The sequence below is a fragment of the Protomyctophum bolini genome (genome assembly GCF_963924005.1).
Source record: "Protomyctophum bolini genome assembly, chromosome: 9".
Taxonomy (NCBI): domain Eukaryota; kingdom Metazoa; phylum Chordata; class Actinopteri; order Myctophiformes; family Myctophidae; genus Protomyctophum; species Protomyctophum bolini.
This window is the reverse complement of record NC_137870.1, coordinates 30,657,645-30,680,357: the sequence shown is the minus strand read 5'-3', so window position 1 is coordinate 30,680,357 and position 22,713 is coordinate 30,657,645. Positions and strand designations below refer to the sequence as shown.

Here is a 22,713-nt window from a genome sequence, read left to right as displayed (position 1 = left end):
ACCCGTAAAGTCTTAAAAGTGTCAGAAACTTTACTACATTCGGGTTCTGCTTGCGGGGCTAGGGTATTGGGTAGCCCCTCTCGGAACCCCCTGGGTCAGCCCAATCGATTCGTGCCGAACCGTCTCCAAAATGTCAAACTTCAGTACCATTGGGTTCTGACTTGTAGGGCTAGGGTATTGGGTAGAGAAGAGAGAGAGTGTGTGTGTGTGTGTGTGTGTGTGTGTGTGTGTGTGTGTGTGTGAGTGAGAGAGATTGAGAACAGCTAATCTCTACCATCGTTGGCTTGTTTTACATTGTCATTTTGTATTCATTGATGGGTAGGTAGTATCCTATACATTGTTGCATGTGCATTTATGTTAACTTTGTCATTGCAGGTTGCATCTCTAGCTACATTTTAGACCAAAATGGAGTAGAGTTCATTCATTATGTGGCATGGAGTCACCTTCAAAAATGATGTTTGACACATTCAAACATAGAATATGGGAAGGTAGGTCAATTCTTTAACCATATTGATATAGGCTGCATTACACCGCAAGCCATATATTGCATTGCAACACATCATAAAGGTGACAAGTCTGGTTATGTTTACATATATATGATGGTATTAATTCTTTTTCAATGCAGAATTAGGACCACTGGATCCAAATTGGTTTGAGGAACTGTCACTTCAAGCTTGCACCAACGATGGAAATATTTGTGAGAAAGCACCATTATGGGCTGCTAATCATGCTGGAACGTTCAAAACACCGGTTGAGAAAAGTACAATGGACAGTCAGCTGTTTTCTACCCCCAAGATTTTCAGGCATTGTAGACCACTCTGGCCTGAAAGAGAGGATGATAAACGTATTTATTCTGAGCAAGGTAACGTTGATAAAGGTTAATTTAGAAACAATTCATGCTCTAATGTCTGAAGTCACTTTAGAGCTAAATTACTTCCTTTTTAATTGGCTCTCTATTGCTTAATCACATTGTAGGCTATAGTTGTGTCCTTTGAAGAACTGTAAAGTTAATTGTACCTCAGAAGAATCTGTCCTGTAATATGATATAATTTAATCTGTGGCTGTGATGTTTCTTAGAGAAAGAAACTCTGCCATGGACCAGCCCATGTTTGTTCAGAACCTCAAAAGACGGGTAAGTACAGGTCCCAGAGTTACATGGAGACTGGAGAGTGAACCTAGAATAGCATTCTAGAACCGTTTCCCACATTACAAAAAAAACAATAGTTTGTGTTTTCACTTTCAGCTTCTGTTTCACTATTAGTTGTATTATGCTCTAACAATTGCTATGTCAGTCCTTCCATCCATCCAACACTTGGCTCCTAAACAGCATAGCATATCTCAAGAACTATTGGCTCGATTGCCACGGAGAGGATGGCCTTTCCTCTAGTGCACAGGCTAGAAATTCCACAAAACTAGTTTGATGTGGCCTAGTGCCACATAAAGGCTCTGGTCTGACAGCACGTCGCATGTATGAGTGCCGTTCATGACGACCTTTGCTGCATGTCTCTCGGTCCCCTTCTCTCTCTCACTCTTTCCTGTCTGTCTTCACTGTAACTATCAATCAATAAAGGCACAAAAAACTAAAACAAATCTTTAAAAAAAAATAGTTTGATAAGATTGCATTGGAATCTTCTGTGCTCTTTCTTGCTTGCTCCCCAGATGATGGTCTTTCCTCTAGTTCCTCAGAAATCTCCCAGTTTTGCACATGCTATCTTAAAACCTAATGGAAACATAATTCACTCAGTAACGAATAACGATAAACCCTATTGATTTTGGGGACCTCTCACTATGCCTTTTGTTCTCAGTTTGTCAGTCACCACCAAGTCAGATGAAGACCTGCAAGAATTCATTGATACACCCAACAAGTCTGCAGTAAGTGTATTTTAGTTTTTCTTCTGATGTTGATTATATTTATTTAAGCATAATATGTAGTGCTTGAATGTGTATGCTATGCAGTGACAATACTTTTGTTTTGCTAATACTGATTTATTTTGTTGGAATTTTGAAGGTTGCCTATGCCCAACACATATCTGAAAGTCTTGGTGCACAACTTAATCCGGACATGTCATGGACAAGTTCATTGAATACACCAACAGTCATGCCATCCACCCTTATTTTATGTAAGTACATGCTGTGTATAAGATTACCATATCAGACATTATTGTCAGTCATTTGTATGTTATGTTTACAGTATGTATTCTATTAAAGTATAATTGTTTTCATTTCCACAGCTAAACCAGAAGATAATCCAGTGAGTCTGACTGCAGAAAAGAATGTTGTTGTAAGTTACTCTTTTCTTCAATGAACACACTATTTATTCCTACGGTTTTCAGAATGCTACTTGTGACAGGTTCAGTTGTGGACCAGCCAGCTTTCAAGATCACAAAGTTCTTTATTTTCACCAGTCATACAGGATCACATACGCTGCTTGCCATGATATGGTACTATATCTCACAATCCTGTAGCTACAAAACTAATTCACAGGGGAGAGATCGTATTCTTCTGTCTGGATAGTGGCTCTACCTGAATCTTTATGGAAATGACCGATTTAAATAGTTGTGACTCGATTTCCTCGATGCACAACAGTTGCACAGCTACACTCAGCTCTGAGTCCAGTTATATTTTGACTCAGGCCAGGTGTGACTGCTTAAATAACTCAATCTCCATCTCACACTGCTAAATGTGTTGTAGAAATGTATGTATAATAATAATGCATTCTAATTGACCCGTCTGTCAATTTTGTTTTGAATGCTTCAATATTCCAGTACTCCCTGTTTCAAACTACTACAGATTTTTTTTTAAATACTGTTTATTCCAAAAGCTTCAACTTTGATAAGTGTGATAAGAAGTGATACTTATTTTGTTTTCTTTTCCTTCCTTAGTTGGTGCGGAATCTTTTCCCCTCTCTCTCAAATGTGTCCAGCGATCTAATGCAGTCACCTACAAATCCCACTGTTACACAAGGTAAGGGGTGTTTTTTTCCTAGATTATAACAATTAAATCTAGGCATTTAGCAGATGCTCTTAATCCAGAGCGATTTACAGTAAACCAGAACAATTGATTGATTGATTGATTGAAATATTTATTAACAGTTTGCAGAATTACAGTACATTTCAAGCACAAACTCAATACAAAGACTGTTAACTGTGAGTGGACGACCCAATTAAGTATTACACTTGTTTACAAGAGGGTCCACCGTGTTCAATTCATCAAAACATTTAGAGACGTACAAATAGACACTTCAATATAGTCAAAGTACAGAACAGGAATTGGAAATGGAGGTAAAAAGGGAAAAAAACATATACAGTGAGGGGAAAAAGGGGGGGGGGGGATTCAGATTTTACAACACAAGGTAATACATAAATGCATAGAATTAGTAATCTAGGATCATGGGTAAACCAAGAACCTATCAGTAAAGTAGAATATAAAAAAACAATAATCTGTACATTGAAACTATGCACACAATAGGATGCCAGGTCTAAAAATAACCTGGCATCTGTCTACACTCTACATAACATGCTATCTAAATTACATTTTAGCCTTTGCATAAGGTTTCAAGGCCGTCGAGGCCAGGGCAAGTCTAATGGCAACTGCTACGGGCTAAAGTGGAGTGTGAAGTGGTGAGTCTTCAGATTACATCGGAAGATTGGGAGTGTGTCTGCAGTTATAATTGCAATGGGGAGTTTGTTCCACAGTTTGGAAGTAAGAAGGGAGAAGAGTCTGGGATGTGGAGCGTTTTAGAGAAGGTTCTGACAGCTTCTCTGTGTTAGCTGATCTGAGTGAGTGTGCTGTAGGGTTGGATGTATGAGAATGGTACAAGTTCAACAGCACTAGATATAAAGTGATACAGAATTGCTTGCAATTAAAATAATGCAGTTTATAGTTAAGGGACACAATAAAACAACGACCTCTGCATCCACGGGATGCACTACTGTACTACTGTACTGTTTTTAATTTTTAGTTTATTTAGCTAGCTTTAGTTATAATAATCATTTATTCTGTTTTCTACATGAATATAACCACATTATAACCATATAAAATGAAATGGGAGTTAAGTGCTGCAATTTGTAGAAATGGCAAAATATGACTCCTAACGTCATTGAAGTGGGTCCCTAGGACTCATCTAAAAGACCATCCCTGCATCCCGGGACTCATTACATTGAAAACCTATTTACATCATTATCGTTGCTAGTCACCGTTACTTTAAATACATAGTGTGAAACTTTATGTTGTCTCTTAGCAGCTGTTAACTTTAGCTTTATTTGTCTTGTTATCAGCATCTGATTGTCATGAAGAAGATCAGGTCAGAAAGTCAACTGATTCTCTGCCTGAGTCTTCACTAGACGAGAGTGGCAGTGACTGGAAGATGACAGTACCAGATGCTATTGAAGATGGAGAAATTCGCCGCACTGTGGAGAGTGTAATTGACGGAGCTGAAAATGTACTCTCCATGTTCTTCTCAAACAGTAGTTCAGCTTTGCGAAGAGTCAAAACTAAGGACAGAATAAAACGGAAACAAAACATCTCAACAAATGAAAATGGCTGCACCTCAACAACTACGTTGACAACAAAACATGTGGCGACTAGTGAAGACATTGCTGAGCAAAGAACAAATGAAAAACCTGATGTGAAAACTGCAAATATTCAGTGGACTCCAATTAGCTTGTCTGATATTTCAGAGTGTGCAATGAATACACCTTGCTGTGTTAACGATTCTTCTAAACAGCTGGAATCCAGAATTGTAACAGAACAACCTGGAAGTGAATCAGGTACTGGCCAACTAGTCACACCATCGTTTATAAAGTCCCTCTCCAATAAGAAGAGAAGATTTGTTTATACTCTTCCAAGGTCTAGTCCCAGAGAAGAAGGGAATGAGAGGGCTGCACAGCGATCAACTGGTATGTTTGCATGTTCCTATTATCTACTACACAGCTAAATCATACAGATTGTGTAATGCATGCCTGGAAAGATATTTTTTCGTATATGCTATGCTTTGATATAATCACTTGCTATCAACAGATGTGATTCCTTTCTTACATAACCTGTGCCCTTCATTTTAGGACAAGAGTTCAAAGAGAAGGAATTAGAAAACGTCCCTGATGAAGCACAATATTGTGACAACAACAAAATCTATGATGGAAAGAATCCAGGACAAAACCTGACAAATAAGACTGAAGATAGTCTCGTTTCCCAATTACCAGTGAAAGGACAGGATATTGATATGTCACAGCTTTGCAGAGCTTTTGCACAAGACTTCAGTCAAATGTCAGATTCTGATAAAGTGGGCAGCATAGAAGAAGACAAAAATGGCTTCTCTGCATCAGCTTGTTTGTCAGCACTGAAACACAAGAAAAAAAGCCTGTTGACTAGACAAGAGTCTGGTCTAAGGGGAATTTCCCATTGTCTTGAATCTAATCACATCAGTAATGAATGGGATATGGCTAGTGACAGTGGGATTCAATCTGCTGTTGCCGTTGTCACTCAAGTTACTGGATCATCATATGTTCTTCCGAGCTCAACGAAAAATGCTGAAAGTCAACAAGTGGGTGCTGGCACCGAAAAAAAACAGCACACAAAGAATACATCCATACAGCTAACCTATACTGGAAATGCAGTAATTGATCAAAGCAACTTTTCTGAACAGAATGGTAAAGTTCACACAAGTATCCCACGGCAATTAACAGTTTGTCCTTCTGTAAATATACCAGGATTTAAAACGGCTTCAAATAGAGGAATAAACATTTCTACAGTCAATCTTGACACAGCCAAGAGCCTATTTAAAGACATTGTGGATAATGGCACAACCAAATGTAACTTTAATACTGGAAACAACATAAGCAACTCAAATCACCCACCCTCTTCAAATGCAAAGTTTGGGGATTTCCAATGTTCTTTGACAGCTTCACAGAAAGCTGATGTCACAGATCTATGCAGTTTTTTGGAAGAGGCCGATAGCCAATTTGAATTTACCCAGTTTAGACCTGTTAAGATAAGCCTACATTCTGAAAACAAAGCCCCTCCTCCCCAGCAAGTGGACAAAGAATTGGATCCTGATTTTCTCATCGGCATAGATTTTGATGTGAGTTTAAACTCTGATGTTGAAAAGAACTTGATAACCCCTGATAAAATGCCTTCTAATCCTGTTGACAAGAACAAATGTAAAGCATCCCGCACCACAAGCAAATTCAACCATGCAGTGAAACGGGAAAATGTCTTGACTGGAGATGAAGTTTCTATTTCTAAACATGCATCAGAAGGCAAAGCTGGTATTGTCTCAGCTAATATCACAACAGATGATTTTGATATGGGTGGAAATAGTTTATCCTTTAAAACTGCTGATGGAAATGCTCAGCGAGTTTCAAAGAATTCTCTGCAGAAAGCAAAAGAGAATCCTGTGATTGTATTGTATTGTATTGGTATCAAAACCAAACATCACATTGAAGAAGATATTGTCTCAACATCAGATTTTTCTACTGGAGAAAGTTCTTCAAGTTCTCGACAAATGCCAAGTATTCAACTTAATAAACGTACTGAAAGAAATAAACTTGTCAAAATCAGCACAGCTCCATTCGATGGACAGAAAAGTGGATTCCAGATGGCCAGTGGAAAGGATGTTACAATATCAGCCAAAGCAATCCAAGATGCAAATGATTTCTTCAAAGACTGCAATGTCATGGAAAGTGAAGATTGTGGCTCAGCAAAACGCATGAAGAAACTAACAAAATCTGTGACTGGAAGTGGTATCGATAAGGATTGCAACAGTAGTTTTAAATCGGCTCAAGTGATAAGAGACATTTTAGAAAAGCCAATCGATGGATGCTTTAGAATTCAAACTGTGGATATTGGTCCAGTGGCAAATTATACAATACCATCTTTGATAGCAAAGCCACTCTCTTCCCTCACGTTTACCACATCAAAGAAAGCTGATAATGTAATGGGTGAATTGACTATTGATAGTGGATTTACTACAGCCAGTGGGAAGAACGTACCCCCACCAATAAATCAGGGCTTTCAGACAGCCAGTGGTAAAGGAGTAACAATTTCAACTAGGGCCCTTCAGAAAGCAAAAACGCTGTTTAATGAATGTGATGAAGATCAAGATAAAAAGACAGTAAAACCAAACAACATTCCAGCTGATGAGCCACCACTGAGAAATTGTGGCTTTCACACAGCCAGTGGCAAAGTTTTAGCAATTTCAACTACTGCCCTTCACAAAGCAAAAGCCATGTTTAGTGAATGTGAGGAATTTGAGACCATTAAGAAAAATATAGAAGATAGCTGTGAATTGACCAATAATGGTGACAGAAGTACAGCCAATGGAAGGTCCAACAGTCTTGTGGGAAAGGCAAAGCCTATTTTACAGGAAGCTAATTCATTTGAAGACCAAACCCTAAAATCAGATGCTATTAGAACTAGTAATTTTACCAGGACAATGCAGGCACCACCACCAAGAAATTGTGGCTTTCAGACAGCCAGTGGAAAGGGAGTTACATTTTCAACTAGGGCCCTTCAGAAAGCAAAAACCTTGTTGAATGAATGTGATGAAGATCAAGATAAAAAGTCAATAAAACCAAACAACATTCCAGCTGATGAGCCACCACTGAGAAATTGTGGCTTTCACACAGCCAGTGGCAAAGGATTAACAATTTCAACTAGGGCCCTTCAGAAAGCAAAAACGCTGTTTAATGAATGTGATGAAGATCAAGATAAAAAGACAATAAAACCAAACAACATTCCAGCTGATGAGCCACTACTGAGAAATTGTGGCTTTCACACAGCCAGTGGCAAAGGTTTAGCAATTTCAACTACTGCCATGTTTAGTGAATGTGAGGAATTTGAGACCATTAAGAAAAATACAGAAGATAGCTGTGAATTGACCAATAATGGTGACAGAAGGGCAATGGAAACAGCCAATGGAAGGGCCAACAGTCCTGTGGCAAAGGCAAAGCCGATTTTACAGGAAGCTAATTCATTTGAAGACCAAACCCTAAAATCAGATGCTATTAGAACTAGTAATTTTACCAGGACAATGCAGGCACCACCACCAAGAAATTGTGGCTTTCAGACAGCCAGTGGAAAGGGAGTTACAGTTTCAACTACGGCCCTTCAGAAAGCAAAAGCCATGTTGAGTGCGTACGACCAGCTGGAAGAGGAAAAAAAGGAAAATACAAAGGTGAAGACTAGCATCGACCATGTACCTGTAAACATTGCAGTTAATCCATTGCCAAAGAATGGTGGCTTTCAAACCGCTAGTGGCAAGGGCGTAATAATTTCAACTTCAGCTCTTCAGAAAGCAAAACCCCTGCTGAGTGAGTGTGGTGAAAATCAAGATATGAAATTAAGGCCATCTAACATTCCAACTGATGAGCCACCAAGGAATTGTGGCTTTCACACAGCCAGTGGAAAAGGCGTAGTGATTTCAGTTGCTGCCCTTCACAAAGCAAAAGCCCTGCTGAGTGAATGTGCAGAAGATGAGAATATTAAGAACAATACAGAAGATAAGAATATCATCAGTGTATTGGCCAGTAACGGTGATGTAAGTACAGCCAGTGGAAAAAAAGGATATGTGTCCAGTAATGCACTGACAAAACAAATGTCCTGTTTACATGAATGTGATCAATTTGAGGACCAAAACCAAAAATCAGATGCTCTGAGAACCAGGCCAATTCAGGCACCACCACTAAGAAATGTTGGCTTTCAAACGGCTAGTGGCAAAGGAGTTGCAATTTCAACTAAGGCCCTTCAGAAAGCAAAAGCCCTGTTGAGTGAGAATGACAAGTTGGAGGATTGGAAGGACAATACAGAAACTGGGATCAATACTGTACAACCTGTTTCAATGGATCACCCAACACCAAATAGTACTGATGGCTTTCAGACAGCCAGTGGCAAAGGAGTAGTGATTTTACCCATAGCCCTTCAGAGAGCAAAAAACCTGTTCAATGAATTTGAGGAAATTCAGCATGAAAAAGACATTATAACGATCAATCCTGAGATTCAAACACACAATCTGACATCTTTTATAGCTAGTGGTAAGCAACTAAATTCAGCTGAGGCTCTAGAAAACTCTAATGGTCTTTTCAAGATCCCAGCCATTTCACAAACAAAGAAGACTGGCGTGAACCTTGATGTGCAAAACAAGAGAGAGGAAATCAACTGTGGTTTCACAACTGCAAGGGGTATAAAAGTGCATGTCTCAGAACAAAATCTGTTCAAGGCAAGGAACCTTCTAAATGATTCCGCAAACATGGATGTATTGGAAGAAGTCTCCACCTCAGCTCTTTCCACTACCGGTGAGAAAAATAAATATTTTCAACATACTACTTTAGAAGAAGTTAAATCTTGTGTCACTCAAAACCATAAGACTGACCATGTGAAAAGAGCTTGCAGAGATCCAGGAATGAGTAGTAGCAAAGGCTCTGTGGCATTCAAAGAACCATCCACGTGTAACAAGGTCCCAGTCACCCCATTAGAGGACTATCTTCATGATAGTAGTCATGATGGCCTGGAACAGGCCTCTCTTACACATGAACGACACATGCAAGTGAAACAAGGAACAGTGGAAGTCTGTGAAAAGGTTACACATCCGTCCCAGAGTGCAAGGGGGTCTCCAGTGCTTAACTTCGGTTCACTTGGCGGCTGCACTATAACCCAGCAGAGATATTTTGTGCAAGAAGCCATAGATTGCGCTAAGGCCTTATTAGAAGACGAAGAAGTAGCTGACCAGGATCTCTTCAAAATTCCAAAGAAGATTCCAGTGCAAGAATGCAGTAAAGGACCTGCACTAGAGAGAAGTGACAGAGCGAAAAGATCAGCAGAAGATATAAATGGTAAGTGGGGAATACTTCAATTAGGTCATGTTGAATAAAACTGAATGATCGGAAATGTAATTATTTTACAGGTGTACAGTATGTAGCATGGCCACTAACAAATTAATGTTATTGTTCCACTGTATTCTAGGAGGTGATCCTCCATTGAAAAGACGGCTGTTGGCAGAATTCGACAGAACAGTAGATGGCCCAAAAGCACTCTATCCAGCAAAAAGTGGCCCTAATGGTAAATCACTGTAAAACATGAATGCGGCAATACTTCTTTTCTGCAATGGTCAAGAGGTGCATGCACATCCACAAATTGCAGTTGCAGGATCCAAAAGAATAACTAGGAAAGGAAAGAGGAGATCCGCACACCGTTTTAAAAGCTCCCAAAACAATTTATTGACAACAGAGCGGAAAACAATAAGTTTCGGCCTCAGGGGCCTTTGTGAGGTATGATACCTGATGAAGGCCCCTGAGGCCGAAACATTGTATTGTTTTCCGCTCTGTTGTCAATAAATTGTTTTTGGAGCTTTTAATACTTCTTTTCTGATCATTGATTGATTTTTTTCTTTCTTTTTCTTTTAGAAACAAAGGACAGACGGGTTTTCAAATATACTACCTCTCTTCATCCAAGTATCACTATGCCATACAGGTAAGCCCTCTGAGATAGGGAACAAGTTCTGTTGGAAAAATGCACAAAAAACTAAAAGGAAACTTTTTGCATATACTGTATATCTTTATCTCATAGAGATGGCAAGAGCAGTGCAGATTCCAGGTTGCATAAGGCAGAACCTCAGCCAACAAAACCATCTTCAATCCCTGGAGACATAAAACCTACAAATTTAAAAATGGCCTTGTTTGTTACCCCGTTCCAGAAGAATGTGAGGACAGGGTCACAAGTGCCACAGGGCGAGAAAAGAACATCTGCAGTGTTTGTCCCTCCATTCAAAAAACAAAGGACTAGTGTCCAGGACAGCTCACCTAAGCTAAACAATGAGGAAAGCAAACATAACCTTTGTGGAACACCTAAGACTAATATGTTTGTTCCACCTGTAAAAAAATCACAAATTCCCACGAAAGTGACTAAGAATGAGAACGGAGAAGCCATTCCGACAGTGGTCTCAGAGGAGGTTGAAACTGCGGATGGTCTTAAGAGCCTTCCTTCTAACCATGAGATAGAAGAGAATGCTGCAGAGGAGTCCGTTTCCAAGGACATCGTATCTGGAAACCAGGGTAACCTTTTAAATATCAATATAATACATTACCATGCAATGTCATAATTATAATTATAATATATTAAAAACATATTTAACATTGTTGTTTTGCACTGTATTAACAGACATAGCCCAGAGTCTCCAGAGCTTAGAGCTTGCACGGGATATGCAGGATATGAGAATCAGGAAGAAAAAGCGTCAGAACATTCGACCAATACCAGGGAGTTTATTCTTGGCTAAGACCTCAGGAGTGGACAGGATTCATTTGAGAGATGCAGTAAATGGGTGGGCTCCTGCCAAACACACACAACAACAGGTATGGTATGGGCAAACTTTCAACACACATGGGCTTTGTCGTACTAGCTATACTTAACCCATTCTGACCTGAGATCAGATTCTAAAAATGTCTTCTATGTCAGTCGCTCTTCGATTTTTCAAAAATAGCAGACCTACAAGCTCGCTTGTAGATCTGCTATTTTTCAATAGCTAAAGCACGACATGATGCTAACACCAAAATGGGTTAAAGTTTGATATTGACACATTGTTTTATTCTACTGCTTTTTGTAAAAACTGGGATTCCATTTTCCCAACAATTTACGAAAGTGTGTTGTTTTTTTCAGCTGTATGTCTGTGGAGTGCATCGGCATGTTTCTGAGATTACCAGTGAGAACGCAGAGTCTTTTCGCTTTCGTTGCCGGCAGTTCTTTCAACAGCAGGTTTTCATAGATGGATATGGTGTCCAAATTGCGGATGGGGGATGGCTGATCCCCAGGAGTGATGGAACTACAGGGAAAGAAGAGTTCTACAAGTATTGAATCTATTGATCACGTTTTCGTTTTTAAAATTAATAAAACTTCTATATACCGGTAGTCTGATGAATGTGGATGCCAACTATTAAAAGTTGCAGTTTCCACCTAACTTTTGTTCTGTGTCTTACATTTTCCAGAGCATTGTGTGACACCCCAGGTGTGGATCCCAAGCTGATCAGTGAGGAGTGGGTGTACAATCACTACCGGTGGATAGTGTGGAAGCAGGCCTCGATGGAGAGGTCTTTTCCAACAACAATGGGTAGCCTCTGTCTCACCCCAGAGCAGGTTCTCCTCCAACTCAAATACAGGTATATAACTGTAAGATTGAATTGTCCAGTTGAATTTGATAATCTGATTAGATTAATCTTTTGCACTAAAATATGTGTAAAAAGCAACAAAGGTGTTTTTTCTTGTATTGCACAAGCACAGAATCACTATGAAGGACATACAGGAATTGGTCCTGGTTAATGGTGCCACACTGCCACATGAAACCCACATTAGGAAAATACCAAAGTACAGGACATAGAACGGTGACAATTTACAAGACAAGCAATGTGTAAACCCTGGTTGTTCTTGGATATACTTGTCTGCGTTGTCTCAGGTATGATGTGGAAGTGGACCATAGCCGAAGGCCAGCTCTGAGGAAAATTATGGAAAGAGATGACACATCAGCCAAAACCTTGGTTCTCTGTGTCTGTGGTGTAGTCTCCAGGGGTCAGGACCCGACCAGACAGAGTCGGAATGACGGTGATGTCCCACAAGGGGCTGAATCCAAGGTCGAACCCCCAGTTGCAATAGTTTGGCTCACAGATGGCTGGTATGCTATTAAAGCGCAGGTGGATGTTCCGCTGACTCTCATGCTCCACAAGGGTCAGCTGGTGATTGGTGGAAAGCTGATCATCCATGGAGCCGAGTTGGTAGGATCCCAAGATGCCTGCTCGCCTCTAGAGGCACCTGAATCTCTCATGATGAAGGTAATGTAAACTGTCAGAAGCAAACCACAAGTTGAATGTATCGACACGTTCTCCCACAAGGAATCATTTGTTATTCATTCTTGTTTTCAGATTTGTGCCAATAGTTGCAGACCAGCACGATGGGATACCAAGCTGGGATTCCACCGTGATCCTCGGCCATTCCTGCTTCCTATTTCCTCTTTGTACAGCAACGGAGGACCTGTTGGATGTGTGGACATTGTCGTGTTAAGAAGCTACCCCACCCTGGTGTGTAGATTACTTGAATCTGATCTTTTCAGGAAAAATCACACCTGTGTGAAGTGAGGGGCGCTCTTATCGTACATCATCATCATCTCATACTGGCCAATCAGAATGCCTGTTTAAATTTACGTCATATTTGGCGGACATGTGACCTAATTTCTCCATTCATTGTCAATGGCAAATATTGTCAGGTCAAAAGCTGCGCCCCTCAAAAATATATACCATATATATTATATATTGTCCTTTTTGTTTTTGCAGTGGATGGAAAAGAAGCCTGATGGAGGGTTTGTCTTCCGCTCAGACCGTGCTGAGGAGAAAGAGGCCAGACGCTTTAACAGCAGCCAGCAGAAAGCCATGGAGATCCTCTTTGCCAAGATTCAGGCTGAATTTGAATCATCAGAGAATGGTATGACTTGTCTTTTAATTGAATAAGTAAAATACAGGTCAAAATGAAATGGCTGTTTAGATGTTGTGGTCTTCCAGGTAATGGCAGATCTTGTGGCAGAAGACTGAGGAAGACACTCAGCCGCCAGGATATTAAGAGTCTGCAGGATGGAGAGGAACTGCATGAAGCAGTGGAGAATGACCCTGTCTACTTGGAGGTGATATGACACTTTCCTTTCTCCCTCTCGTGTAGATGCATTCAGTTACTGAGGTTCTTATGTTGTGTTCTTGTCTTTACCAGGGCCATCTGAGTGAACAACAGCTAGAGTCTCTACATTCCTACAGGTGTGCTCTGGCAGAGAAGAAGCAGGCTGAACTGCAGGAGCGGCACCGCCGTGCCCTAGAAGATGCACAAGAGGGTCAAGGCGGCTGTCCCAAACGAGACGTTACCCCTGTATGGAAGCTATGCATCGCGGACTCCAGGGACAAATTAGGCAGCAATGGTGCTTGTCTTAATATATCTGTGCATCTATAATATATAATTATTTCTATGTTTGTCTGTGTGGCCCTTGGTTATGGGTGGCTCCTGAGCGGAGCTGCTGCTTGGAAATATAATGTCCATTGTAAAGTGCTTTGGATAAAGGTGTTGCCTACAGTTTTAAAATTGCAGAGTTTCTTTAGTTTATGTTTCAGATTGATGCTACCTAAAATATTTAATATCTTGGATACTGGTGAACCCAATTTGAAATGTAGTTTTCTCCTATTTTTAGTTTACCTATTGAACATTTGGCGGCCTTCATTGGATCTTCAGTCTTTGCTGAAGGAGGGTGGCCGATACAGGGTTTATAATCTCACCACTTCTGGTGGCAGGAAACGACCTGGCTGTGCATCTGTGCAGCTCACTGTAACCAAGAAAACTCAAATCCAAGACCTGCAGGTACTGTACACATTAAGCCTAGAAGTATAGATTTTATTTTATTTTTTATTTTCGTAGGTAACATTATTTATTTATTAGGTCTCCCAGGAATGGTTGTCTGCACATTTCCAACCAAGGACATCAGCCAACATCCTTGACCTACAAAAGAAAGATTTCTATCCACTCTGTGGTGAAGTGGATCTCATAGGATATGTCATCTGTATCACAGATGGACAGAGTAGGTGTTTTGTTTTATTTTCCCCCCAAGAATCTGTTGTCACTATTATTTATAAAAAGACTGTGATTAACTAGCCTCTTTTCAATCCAGGTTTCTCTCCTGTGATATATATGGTTGATGGGCAGCTGAACATTATGAAAGTTCGCTGCTCCAGCACTTTGGTTCAGTCTGGCTTGGAAGACCTGGTGAAGCCACTTGCCCTTTTGGCTCTGATCAATCTACAACTGAAACCTCAGCCTTCTGCTCCCATTCCGGTTCTGCATGCTGGAGATCAGGCCCTGTTTTCTACAAATCCCAAGGAATCACATCTACAGGAGGCTATCACCCAGCTCCGAAACCTGGTCCAGGTGCGCTGTAGTGCAACACTTTTAGAACACTGTAATCACTTATATCAGTGCAGTTTCTATCACCTGACCATATCAGAATTCATTAATTGGCACGCCTGAATGATTCCACTTACTATTTAACTTCTTTGTAATACGGTAAGTTTGTCGCAGAGCCAAAACAATGTCTGTGTGAAAGGCACAGACAGCATGGCGGGACGGGTGTGATGAAAAGGTCTTTCTGCAATTGAGTCGCTCTTTTGATGGAATACTTTATTAGTCCGAAATGTAAACGGCACAGTAAAGGTACAGTCAGACATTTAGGCTAAAAGGATAACATACCAATATATTTCAGATCGCACAAACAGATGAGCATGAATCCACGTGTTCAGTCTGCAAGGACCTTAAGGTTTTTTGTTTTTTATTCTTAAACAGTACGATTAGATTATGAAAACTGGCAATTTATTTTCCAGGGTCAGGAGGACTTCTTTAAGAATGCAGAGGAGAAACTTTCACACTTCATCCAGTTTGATGGTCTGAGCTCCATCTCATCTCCAGCTTTGCAGCCAAGAACTCCTGGTTATAAAATGGATGCAAGACCAGAGACGAGGACCTGTGTGAGTTTTTAACTTATTCACTCATGTTTCTTTGGTGTTCTGAAGTGTTACATCACAATGGAACTAAGATGTTAAGCTTGCATGTGTTTTTAACCTTTATTTGGTTTTTACTGCATGAGCGTTGTCAATCTGTGTGAGCACACGGGACGCGTCAGAAGAAGCCCGACGGACGCGACGGACAGCTTCACGGACGCGCTCTCCTCCGCGTCCGTCGGGCACGGAGGTGGAGCTTCTTTTACATCCACCAGCTGTCTAAAAACCCCACGAAGAAGAAGGGCTTCAGCTTCTTCTGACGCTCCTGACGCGTCCAGTGTGCCCACGGGGACAGAAGGTGTCTAATGAAAAGAATAAAATTGTATATTGCCAGTTCATTTTGCTGAAACCGTTATTGTCTGCATACATGCAGGTGAGATCTCAGCAGCCAAGCAGAAGCTTTGGATCCTTCACGCCTTTGGGAAGGACCCCCTCTTTGGATAAATCTTCAGCAGACAAAGACCCACAAAGTTTGAAGAGAAAGAGGGCTCTGGATTACCTGTCTCATATACCCTCCCCACCACTTCTCTGCCCTGTGGGCACAATGTCTTCTCCTTGTGTCAATAAGACATTCAACCCCCCTCGGAGGTCTGAGACACCCAGCACTTTAAAAAATCAGACACCAGCACGAAAATCTGTCGTCTCACCAGCTGTGGATGAGTGGGTGAATGATGAAGAGCTGGCTATGATTGATACTCAGGCATTGCACAGTGAACCTAGTTTAAGTACCTGATGAAGGCAATACACAGTATATATTATGTCTCTAGGTATGTGTTGTGCACAAACAAAAGATCTGTGGTTGTTTTTTCTGGACCAATTAAAGAGATGAGGTCCAGTTGGACTGTTATGCTGAATCATTGTCTTGTCATCTCTACTGTAAATTGGAGTGGAATTGTCAGTCTCACTGGACACAGAATACCTAATTGTTCAGAACTATCCTAGAGTGTTTTGACGATTTTATTTTTCAGAATATAATGTGGGAAAAGGTCTGTGTTTCAAATCAACGATATAGAACATTAACAAATGAAGAAATATGAATAAATACAAAATATTAAACTCAGCATGTACCCAACATGTCCTCAGACAAGTCCTCCATCATCGCTTCCAGTCATCCTGGTTCTCCATACTTCTCTAATCTAGCTCAGCTGCTGCTGCACCTCATAATACATAGTAGGCTACTGTCGTTTTAATAGTAGTAGCCTGTTTGAGTTTTGGCTGAGCGAATTTGTGTAATCATAAGAGCTGTGACATTAGCACTGAATTTACTTTTCATATTAAAGGCTTTAACGTTTTGTAATTTTAAAATTGGTTAGATGAAACTATTACTATGCTACATATTAGTATTTAATTGAATGGCAATATGTGGAAGTGGAACCAATTAATTTATGTTGGGAGTAAAATTGCCTTGCTATGTTTCTATACTTGTATTTGGTCAGTAGGTGGCGACTGCGACTTTAACCACAGTCTAAGGTTCAGTCCCATTATCTACTACAGAGTGGATCTTACAGGGTTGCCAAGTCCGCTTGTTTCCCGCCAAAGTTCTCTTTTCTTGCAGAGTTGCAATGATAAATGCATCAAATATTGAGTTATTATTATATGGCGATATTATTGGGGGTGGGGGGGGGGGTTGGCTTGTTTTTCGAGGAAAGATTTGGCTTATTTCTCTCGCCAAGAGTTGGCTTGTTTTGGGCTTGTTTTTGGAGGTGGGTTGGCTTATTTCTCTCACAAGAGTTGGCAACACTTATCATCTACTACTACTAACGTCATTTCCGCTATTTCACTACCAGAAGTAAATAACAGCGCGGGTTTTGTTTGGTTTACTTGTCTAATTTTATACCATTATCGCAATTCAAATCTGAAATCAAGTTATACGGTAAGACTACATAATAGCGCAATATAAGTATTATATTTTATTTTGAATTAGCTGTCAGGAATTGTACTTTACCGTCTTCAGCAGCATAACCTTACAGCTATGCTGAAGCTCAATGGTGGTGATAACGTGCTTTGTAAATGCAGTCTGGGTTTAACTCTGGAATTCTATTTCTTATAGATCATGTCTGATGGCTCATTACAGGGCTAACGCTAATCGTGAAGAATGGAGGTACCTTAAACGTAGTGAGGACACGGATAATAGACATGTGAGAGACACGGATAATAAACATGTGAGAGCTCGTGTATTACAGAAAATAGGATGCACCAGCACCACCTTCATTGGTCCTGCATTCCGTCCAAAGTCCAAACCAGAGACACCCAACACAGGTCGTCCAAAGACCAAACCAGAGATACCCAATGTAAGTCGTGGACGTGGACGTGGTCGTCCAAAGACGGAACCAGAGACACCCAAAATAGGTCGTCTAAAGAAAGTACCAGAGACACCCAAAATAGGCCGTCTAAAGAAAGAACCAGAGACACCCAAAATAGGTCGTCCAAAGACCAAACCAGAGACAACCAACATTGAAGCAACTCTGAGTGAGTTCTACAAGGAACTTGAGCAAATTGATTCCACTGATAATGCTGATGTAACCAACCAGAAGGTTGCAGATTCTGCAGAAAAAGATCAAGTTTCTGTCATGACCAAGGCTTTGGACACAGACTTTTGTCAGAACAGCATGAGACGTCCTGCACGTCCTCACTGGTACCAAAATGAGCCTTACCATCATAGAGATCAGAGGTCAAGCGTTGATCAGATGTCAGGTGGACCTGCTCACTCTTATGCTCAGAACCACTGGCCTAGATTTAACAAACCTCCCTTCGGTGGTCCACCACCACCTCATTTTTCGCCACCATTCCCTGGTCCGCCACCGCCAGGCATGGCACCAGGCATGTGTTGGTTGCCGCCACATGATCAATATAATCGCCTTCCTCAGGACTTCAATGAAGATTTTCCACAACACTTTGACAGGAATGAATGGGGTCACTATGAGGATGGTGATGTTAATGATTCATTGTCTCGGGTGTCACACCTTCATGAAGATTTTGATAGGCATCGGAAGTTTGGGGCAGATAAAGACCTTCGTGAGCAAGAAGACCCACGCCAACCATCTGATCAAACATGTGGCTCTTTGATTCTGATTCTGCTGAGGGGTCTACCAGGGTCTGGGAAATCTACACTGGCAACGTAAGATTCATTACTGTCTTACTTAATTAATTAATTGTCTTAATTACTGTCATGCACTGTTGCCATTATTTTGTTTGTGGTTCTCTCTCATTCGCCTGGGTTCCAGCCTGATCGCTGCCTTCCGTGGATTTGTTTTGTCACTTGCTACAAAACGAATTCACGGAATGCAGTGAATGAGGCTGCAACCCAGGCTACTCTCTCATAACCTCCACCCCATTGTGTCATCATGTGAAGGTGATTCCTGAAATTATCATGTCACATCATTTCCTTTTCCTCGGCTGGTCAGCTATTAGTGTTTCTCTCATGGGGGTACGCAGAGGTACTACAGGGGGTACTTGAGAGAAATTTAAACGTTGTTTTTTTCTTCTAGGGAATTACTGTCCACTGGACCCAGTGGGCTTGCACTGAGCACAGATGACTACTTCTTTAGTGAAGATGGCTATAACTATGATCCAAGCAAACTTGGAGTAGCTCATGAATGGAACCAGAGCAGAGGTATTAGTTTCTATATTTCATTTAATTTGTTACAATATTTGCAGCTGAAAGAAAATTCCATGATTACATTGTTACTCGTTTACTCTATATCACTTCTAGATTTAAATGTATCTAGGTCATTGTTCCACAGCAAGGCTTTGTTCAAAATGTCAATAGTGTTTACTTGTATATTATCTGAATTTGATTCGTTACCCTATGACTGTGTTGGAAATCCACAAAGTTTTCTTTAACCAATATCAGTTGATAGTTGAGTAAAATCAAAACATATTGCTCAGCAGTCATCTTGGATAAATTATAGAACAAAAACTGTTCATTGCATATGCTTCCCCAAAAGTATTTTGACACATATCCAAATATTAATGTAGTCAAATTTGTATCCTAAGCATCACTCTACTGCTGAAAGGTATGTCAGTCTCTCCTGGTGTGGTAAGTGGTTATACAATACCTGGCCATTTGTCCTTGAGCAAGACTGCTCAGTGGAACTGCTGTGGCCCTTAGAAGACTGAGGATGTGTGTGTGTATGATTGTCAAGCAGAGTAAGCAAAAAAAGGCCATGCTCAGCAAAATATATTACTACATGAACCCTAGTGTCCTTATTTGGGCATGTCATAATAGGCAAACGTTTCGAAAATACAGATCTACAAGCCCACAGGGTGTCGCTGTGCTTTGTGAGGTTGTAGGGCACTATTCATCTATTCGATGAAACAAAGTATCGTCTTAGCTAAACTAATCATTTTAGGTTATCTGCTTCTGTATACTGGAATCTGTAATTAGAATTTTTAATCTTTGAAGATTGTGGTGGTGTGTACACAGCAATGTCATGTTTACTTAGGCCTGACTCACACCTTTCGGTCTAGCATACAACATTGATGCATGCTAGATGTATGAGACTTGTTTACTGATGCAAGCTCCCAATGGAAGTCACATGGTTTGACACAACATTTTTGTTGTACGGCTTTCGGCTGTGTTTCGATTGCCCCCCACCCCCTCATACAACACAAATGTTGTTTCAAACTATGTGACTCCCATTGGAAATGCATTGCGAGCTTGCATCAGTAAATAAGTCTCGTGCATCAGCTTCTGTTGTGAAGGTGTGAGTCAGGCCTTACTGTTCTCTGTAGATCAGTATAGCCCAGTGGAGCATTGCACAAATATCCACTATCCTGTATGAAAACTGCTTTAAGCCCAATTTATACTTACTTAATTAGCCATATGACCACGTTGCTTTCCCAGTTATGAATTGGGCTTCAGTGTCCTTCCAGAATGTTAGTATTACATTAACCATACTTTTTCTTTTACCATTTTAGCTAAAGAAGCTATGCTTGAAGGACGCTCCCCTATAATTATTGATAATACAAATGTCGAAGCCTGGGAGATGAAGCCATATGTCAAAATGGTGGGTGTTGCTATTTGGCCACAGTATTACCCCAAATAAAGATTACACTACTTGCATAGAACATAAAGCTTATTATTCTTATTCTTACAGGCCTTGGAGAACAGATACAGAATTGATTTTGTTGAACCTGACACCTGCTGGAAATGTGATCCCTTTGAGTTGGAGAAGTACGTTTTACTGACAATTACATGCATGCTTTATAGAATGTGATGATACAGTTCTTTGAATATCATTCTTTATATAAGAACAATGCATTCTAACACTAACCCAATGTGTGTTTACCAGGAGGAACAAGCATGGTGTACCTCAGCAGAAGATTGCTCAGATGTTGGATCATTTTTCATTTCCCATATCGGTAGACATTGTTATGAATTCACAAGAGCCCCCTCATGTAAGCATTAGACACCAACCAGAGCCACAGAAACAGGAGAGATTCCAACAGATCCACCCAAACAAATAACAGCATTTTTGCAATCAAGGAAAATAAGTCATCAGCAGTTTCTACCTGACTTTTAAAATACCTTTTCTAATTATTTTTTATAAAGTGTAAAAAGCATTTTTTAAATATTTTGAATAATATATTCATTAAGAGGATTTTGTCATCTATTATGCTTTTTCTAATGAATATTGGTCTTAATGTAAAAATTCTGGCAAATGTTGTGAGCAACTAACATCATTGTTTGCTTTTTTGTAAGCGTGATCGCTCAACTCGGCAGACTACACTATTATTACTGGTAAGATAGCAGTTGTTCCGGTTGCAACATTAGGCTACATATTCCTGCTTATTCTCCACACAATAGAGTTTTTCTGAGCGACTGGAAAACTGCATTTAGCTGGTATTCCCTTAGTGAGTGACAACTAACTCATTTGCCATCTTCAATTTTGTTTGAACCCATTAAGACCCGAGTATAATTCTCAATCAGTAGTTCACACACTTTCAAGATTTGTCATAAATAACATGTAGAAGCTCGCAGCGGGGCACGAAGTGACGAGATATGCTATTTCTGAATAGCGAACGCTCTAGCACTCTGTCTTCAAATACAAATAGAACGGTTTAGTGGGAAACAACGTTTCAGTCTGTTAAACCTTCATCGTGGTATCTTTAGATATTAGACATGAAGGTGAGCCAGATGAAATGTTTCCCATTAAACCTTTTTCCATTTGCATTTGAAGTGGGAGTTTCTTCTTTTTCAGTCCATTGGGCCCTCATTTGGTCTTTCCTACGCATCTGTCTCCTTTGTAGGTGTGCAAGAGACTTGATTTTTATTGAATAGCGAACTCTAAAAACATAAATGACACAAATACTTTCCTGTTGCTAAAATTTGTTTTGGTTAATTCCCCCTACCCCATGCAGTTATGCATCATAAACATATCCCCAAAGGGTCTATGGTGTAATAAAAGCTGCAGAAACTAAACTACAATATGGACATAAATCATGTCTAGTAAATGGAATATAAAATAGATATATTGCTGAGGTTAAACAGGGTTTGTCTTGAAGCCCTGCAAAGAGAGACTTGAAGAAGTTATAGATTTCTAAGTACAAAACTACGAAATTGTGAGTGCTCAGTGGGGCCTTGCCTGAGCACATTCATTATTGTCCCACAGGAAAATGCATTATGTGCCAGCATATCCCATAGTAGTGCTGTAGTGCTCATTAAACCGTGGTGAAAGGGGTTGTTTATCAACTGCACTACATACTGACTTTATCAAAGATAGATTCATGTATTTGTTTGGTGTCAGAAGGCTTCCTGTTGATTTGTATTTTTATTTTTTGACCTGAGGATGTATCCATTTGTTGCGGAGGAAATAAACGATTAAGGGATAGTATAGGCTACAAGACACACATTGTGATGGTTGTATCATTTGTTTTATCATCTTGATAAGATCGTATATAAAGAAAAACTAATCTGAATTCCCACTCCTGCTCTCTTTTCTCATTTGTCCATATGCCAAACCTTCCTAATTAGACGATGACTACAAAAGAGGATGTTCCTAAATCTTTCAAAATGGTGCCCAGCGCCATAGCCAAAAATAACCTTTTGATCCAGATGGACATATGATAGAATGTATGAAGACACTTTTTCATAGTCAACCATGAGGATTCCAAATATGACACCATTTAACCATAAGACCTCGTTTTGGCC

The 22,713-nt window shown here is 40.3% G+C and overlaps 3 protein-coding genes across 3 annotated transcripts; all 3 read left to right on the top strand.

The window, feature by feature from the left end:
- Positions 1–765: 765 nt before the first annotated feature.
- On the top strand, positions 766–8,585 carry LOC308321816 (uncharacterized protein; the record flags this gene model as incomplete). The annotated part of the gene is made up of 10 exons (XM_080772907.1): positions 766–862; positions 1,078–1,132; positions 1,806–1,872; positions 2,009–2,120; positions 2,232–2,281; positions 2,883–2,964; positions 4,278–4,898; positions 5,061–6,266; positions 7,587–8,525; positions 8,575–8,585. The coding sequence occupies 10 exons, from the start codon at positions 766–768 to the stop codon at positions 8,583–8,585; spliced, it is 3,240 nt and encodes a 1,079-aa protein (XP_080629033.1).
- Positions 8,481–16,364, top strand: brca2 (BRCA2 DNA repair associated). Its single transcript, XM_080771827.1, has 17 exons — positions 8,481–9,827; positions 9,958–10,053; positions 10,398–10,464; positions 10,561–11,045; positions 11,152–11,342; positions 11,647–11,834; positions 11,973–12,143; positions 12,437–12,809; positions 12,900–13,055; positions 13,308–13,455; positions 13,533–13,651; positions 13,735–13,936; positions 14,204–14,370; positions 14,449–14,587; positions 14,678–14,934; positions 15,384–15,527; positions 15,934–16,364. Exons 1-17 carry the CDS (start codon positions 8,594–8,596, stop codon positions 16,291–16,293), a joined length of 4,497 nt encoding a protein of 1,498 aa, XP_080627953.1. The 5' UTR covers positions 8,481–8,593; the 3' UTR covers positions 16,294–16,364.
- Positions 16,365–17,313: 949 nt separating this feature from the next.
- Positions 17,314–22,488, top strand: n4bp2l2 (NEDD4 binding protein 2-like 2). The gene is made up of 6 exons (XM_080771456.1): positions 17,314–17,433; positions 17,611–18,678; positions 19,049–19,173; positions 20,481–20,569; positions 20,660–20,736; positions 20,855–22,488. The coding sequence occupies exons 2-6, from the start codon at positions 17,621–17,623 to the stop codon at positions 21,027–21,029; spliced, it is 1,524 nt and encodes a 507-aa protein (XP_080627582.1). The 5' UTR covers positions 17,314–17,433; positions 17,611–17,620; the 3' UTR covers positions 21,030–22,488.
- Positions 22,489–22,713: the final 225 nt, after the last annotated feature.

Excerpts from the sequence above, each read along its gene's own strand:
- brca2 (XM_080771827.1), top strand. The coding sequence starts at position 8,594 with ATGTCCTGTTTACATGAATGTGATCAATTTGAGGACCAAAACCAAAAA. Across the intron at positions 13,456-13,532 it reads ATTTGAATCATCAGAGAATG|GTAATGGCAGATCTTGTGGC; the intron begins GTATGACTTGTC and ends GTGGTCTTCCAG. Across the intron at positions 14,935-15,383 it reads AGCTCCGAAACCTGGTCCAG|GGTCAGGAGGACTTCTTTAA; the intron begins GTGCGCTGTAGT and ends TTTATTTTCCAG.
- n4bp2l2 (XM_080771456.1), top strand. The coding sequence starts at position 17,621 with ATGGCTCATTACAGGGCTAACGCTAATCGTGAAGAATGGAGGTACCTT. Across the intron at positions 20,570-20,659 it reads TGAAGCCATATGTCAAAATG|GCCTTGGAGAACAGATACAG; the intron begins GTGGGTGTTGCT and ends TTATTCTTACAG. Across the intron at positions 20,737-20,854 it reads GATCCCTTTGAGTTGGAGAA|GAGGAACAAGCATGGTGTAC; the intron begins GTACGTTTTACT and ends TGTGTTTACCAG.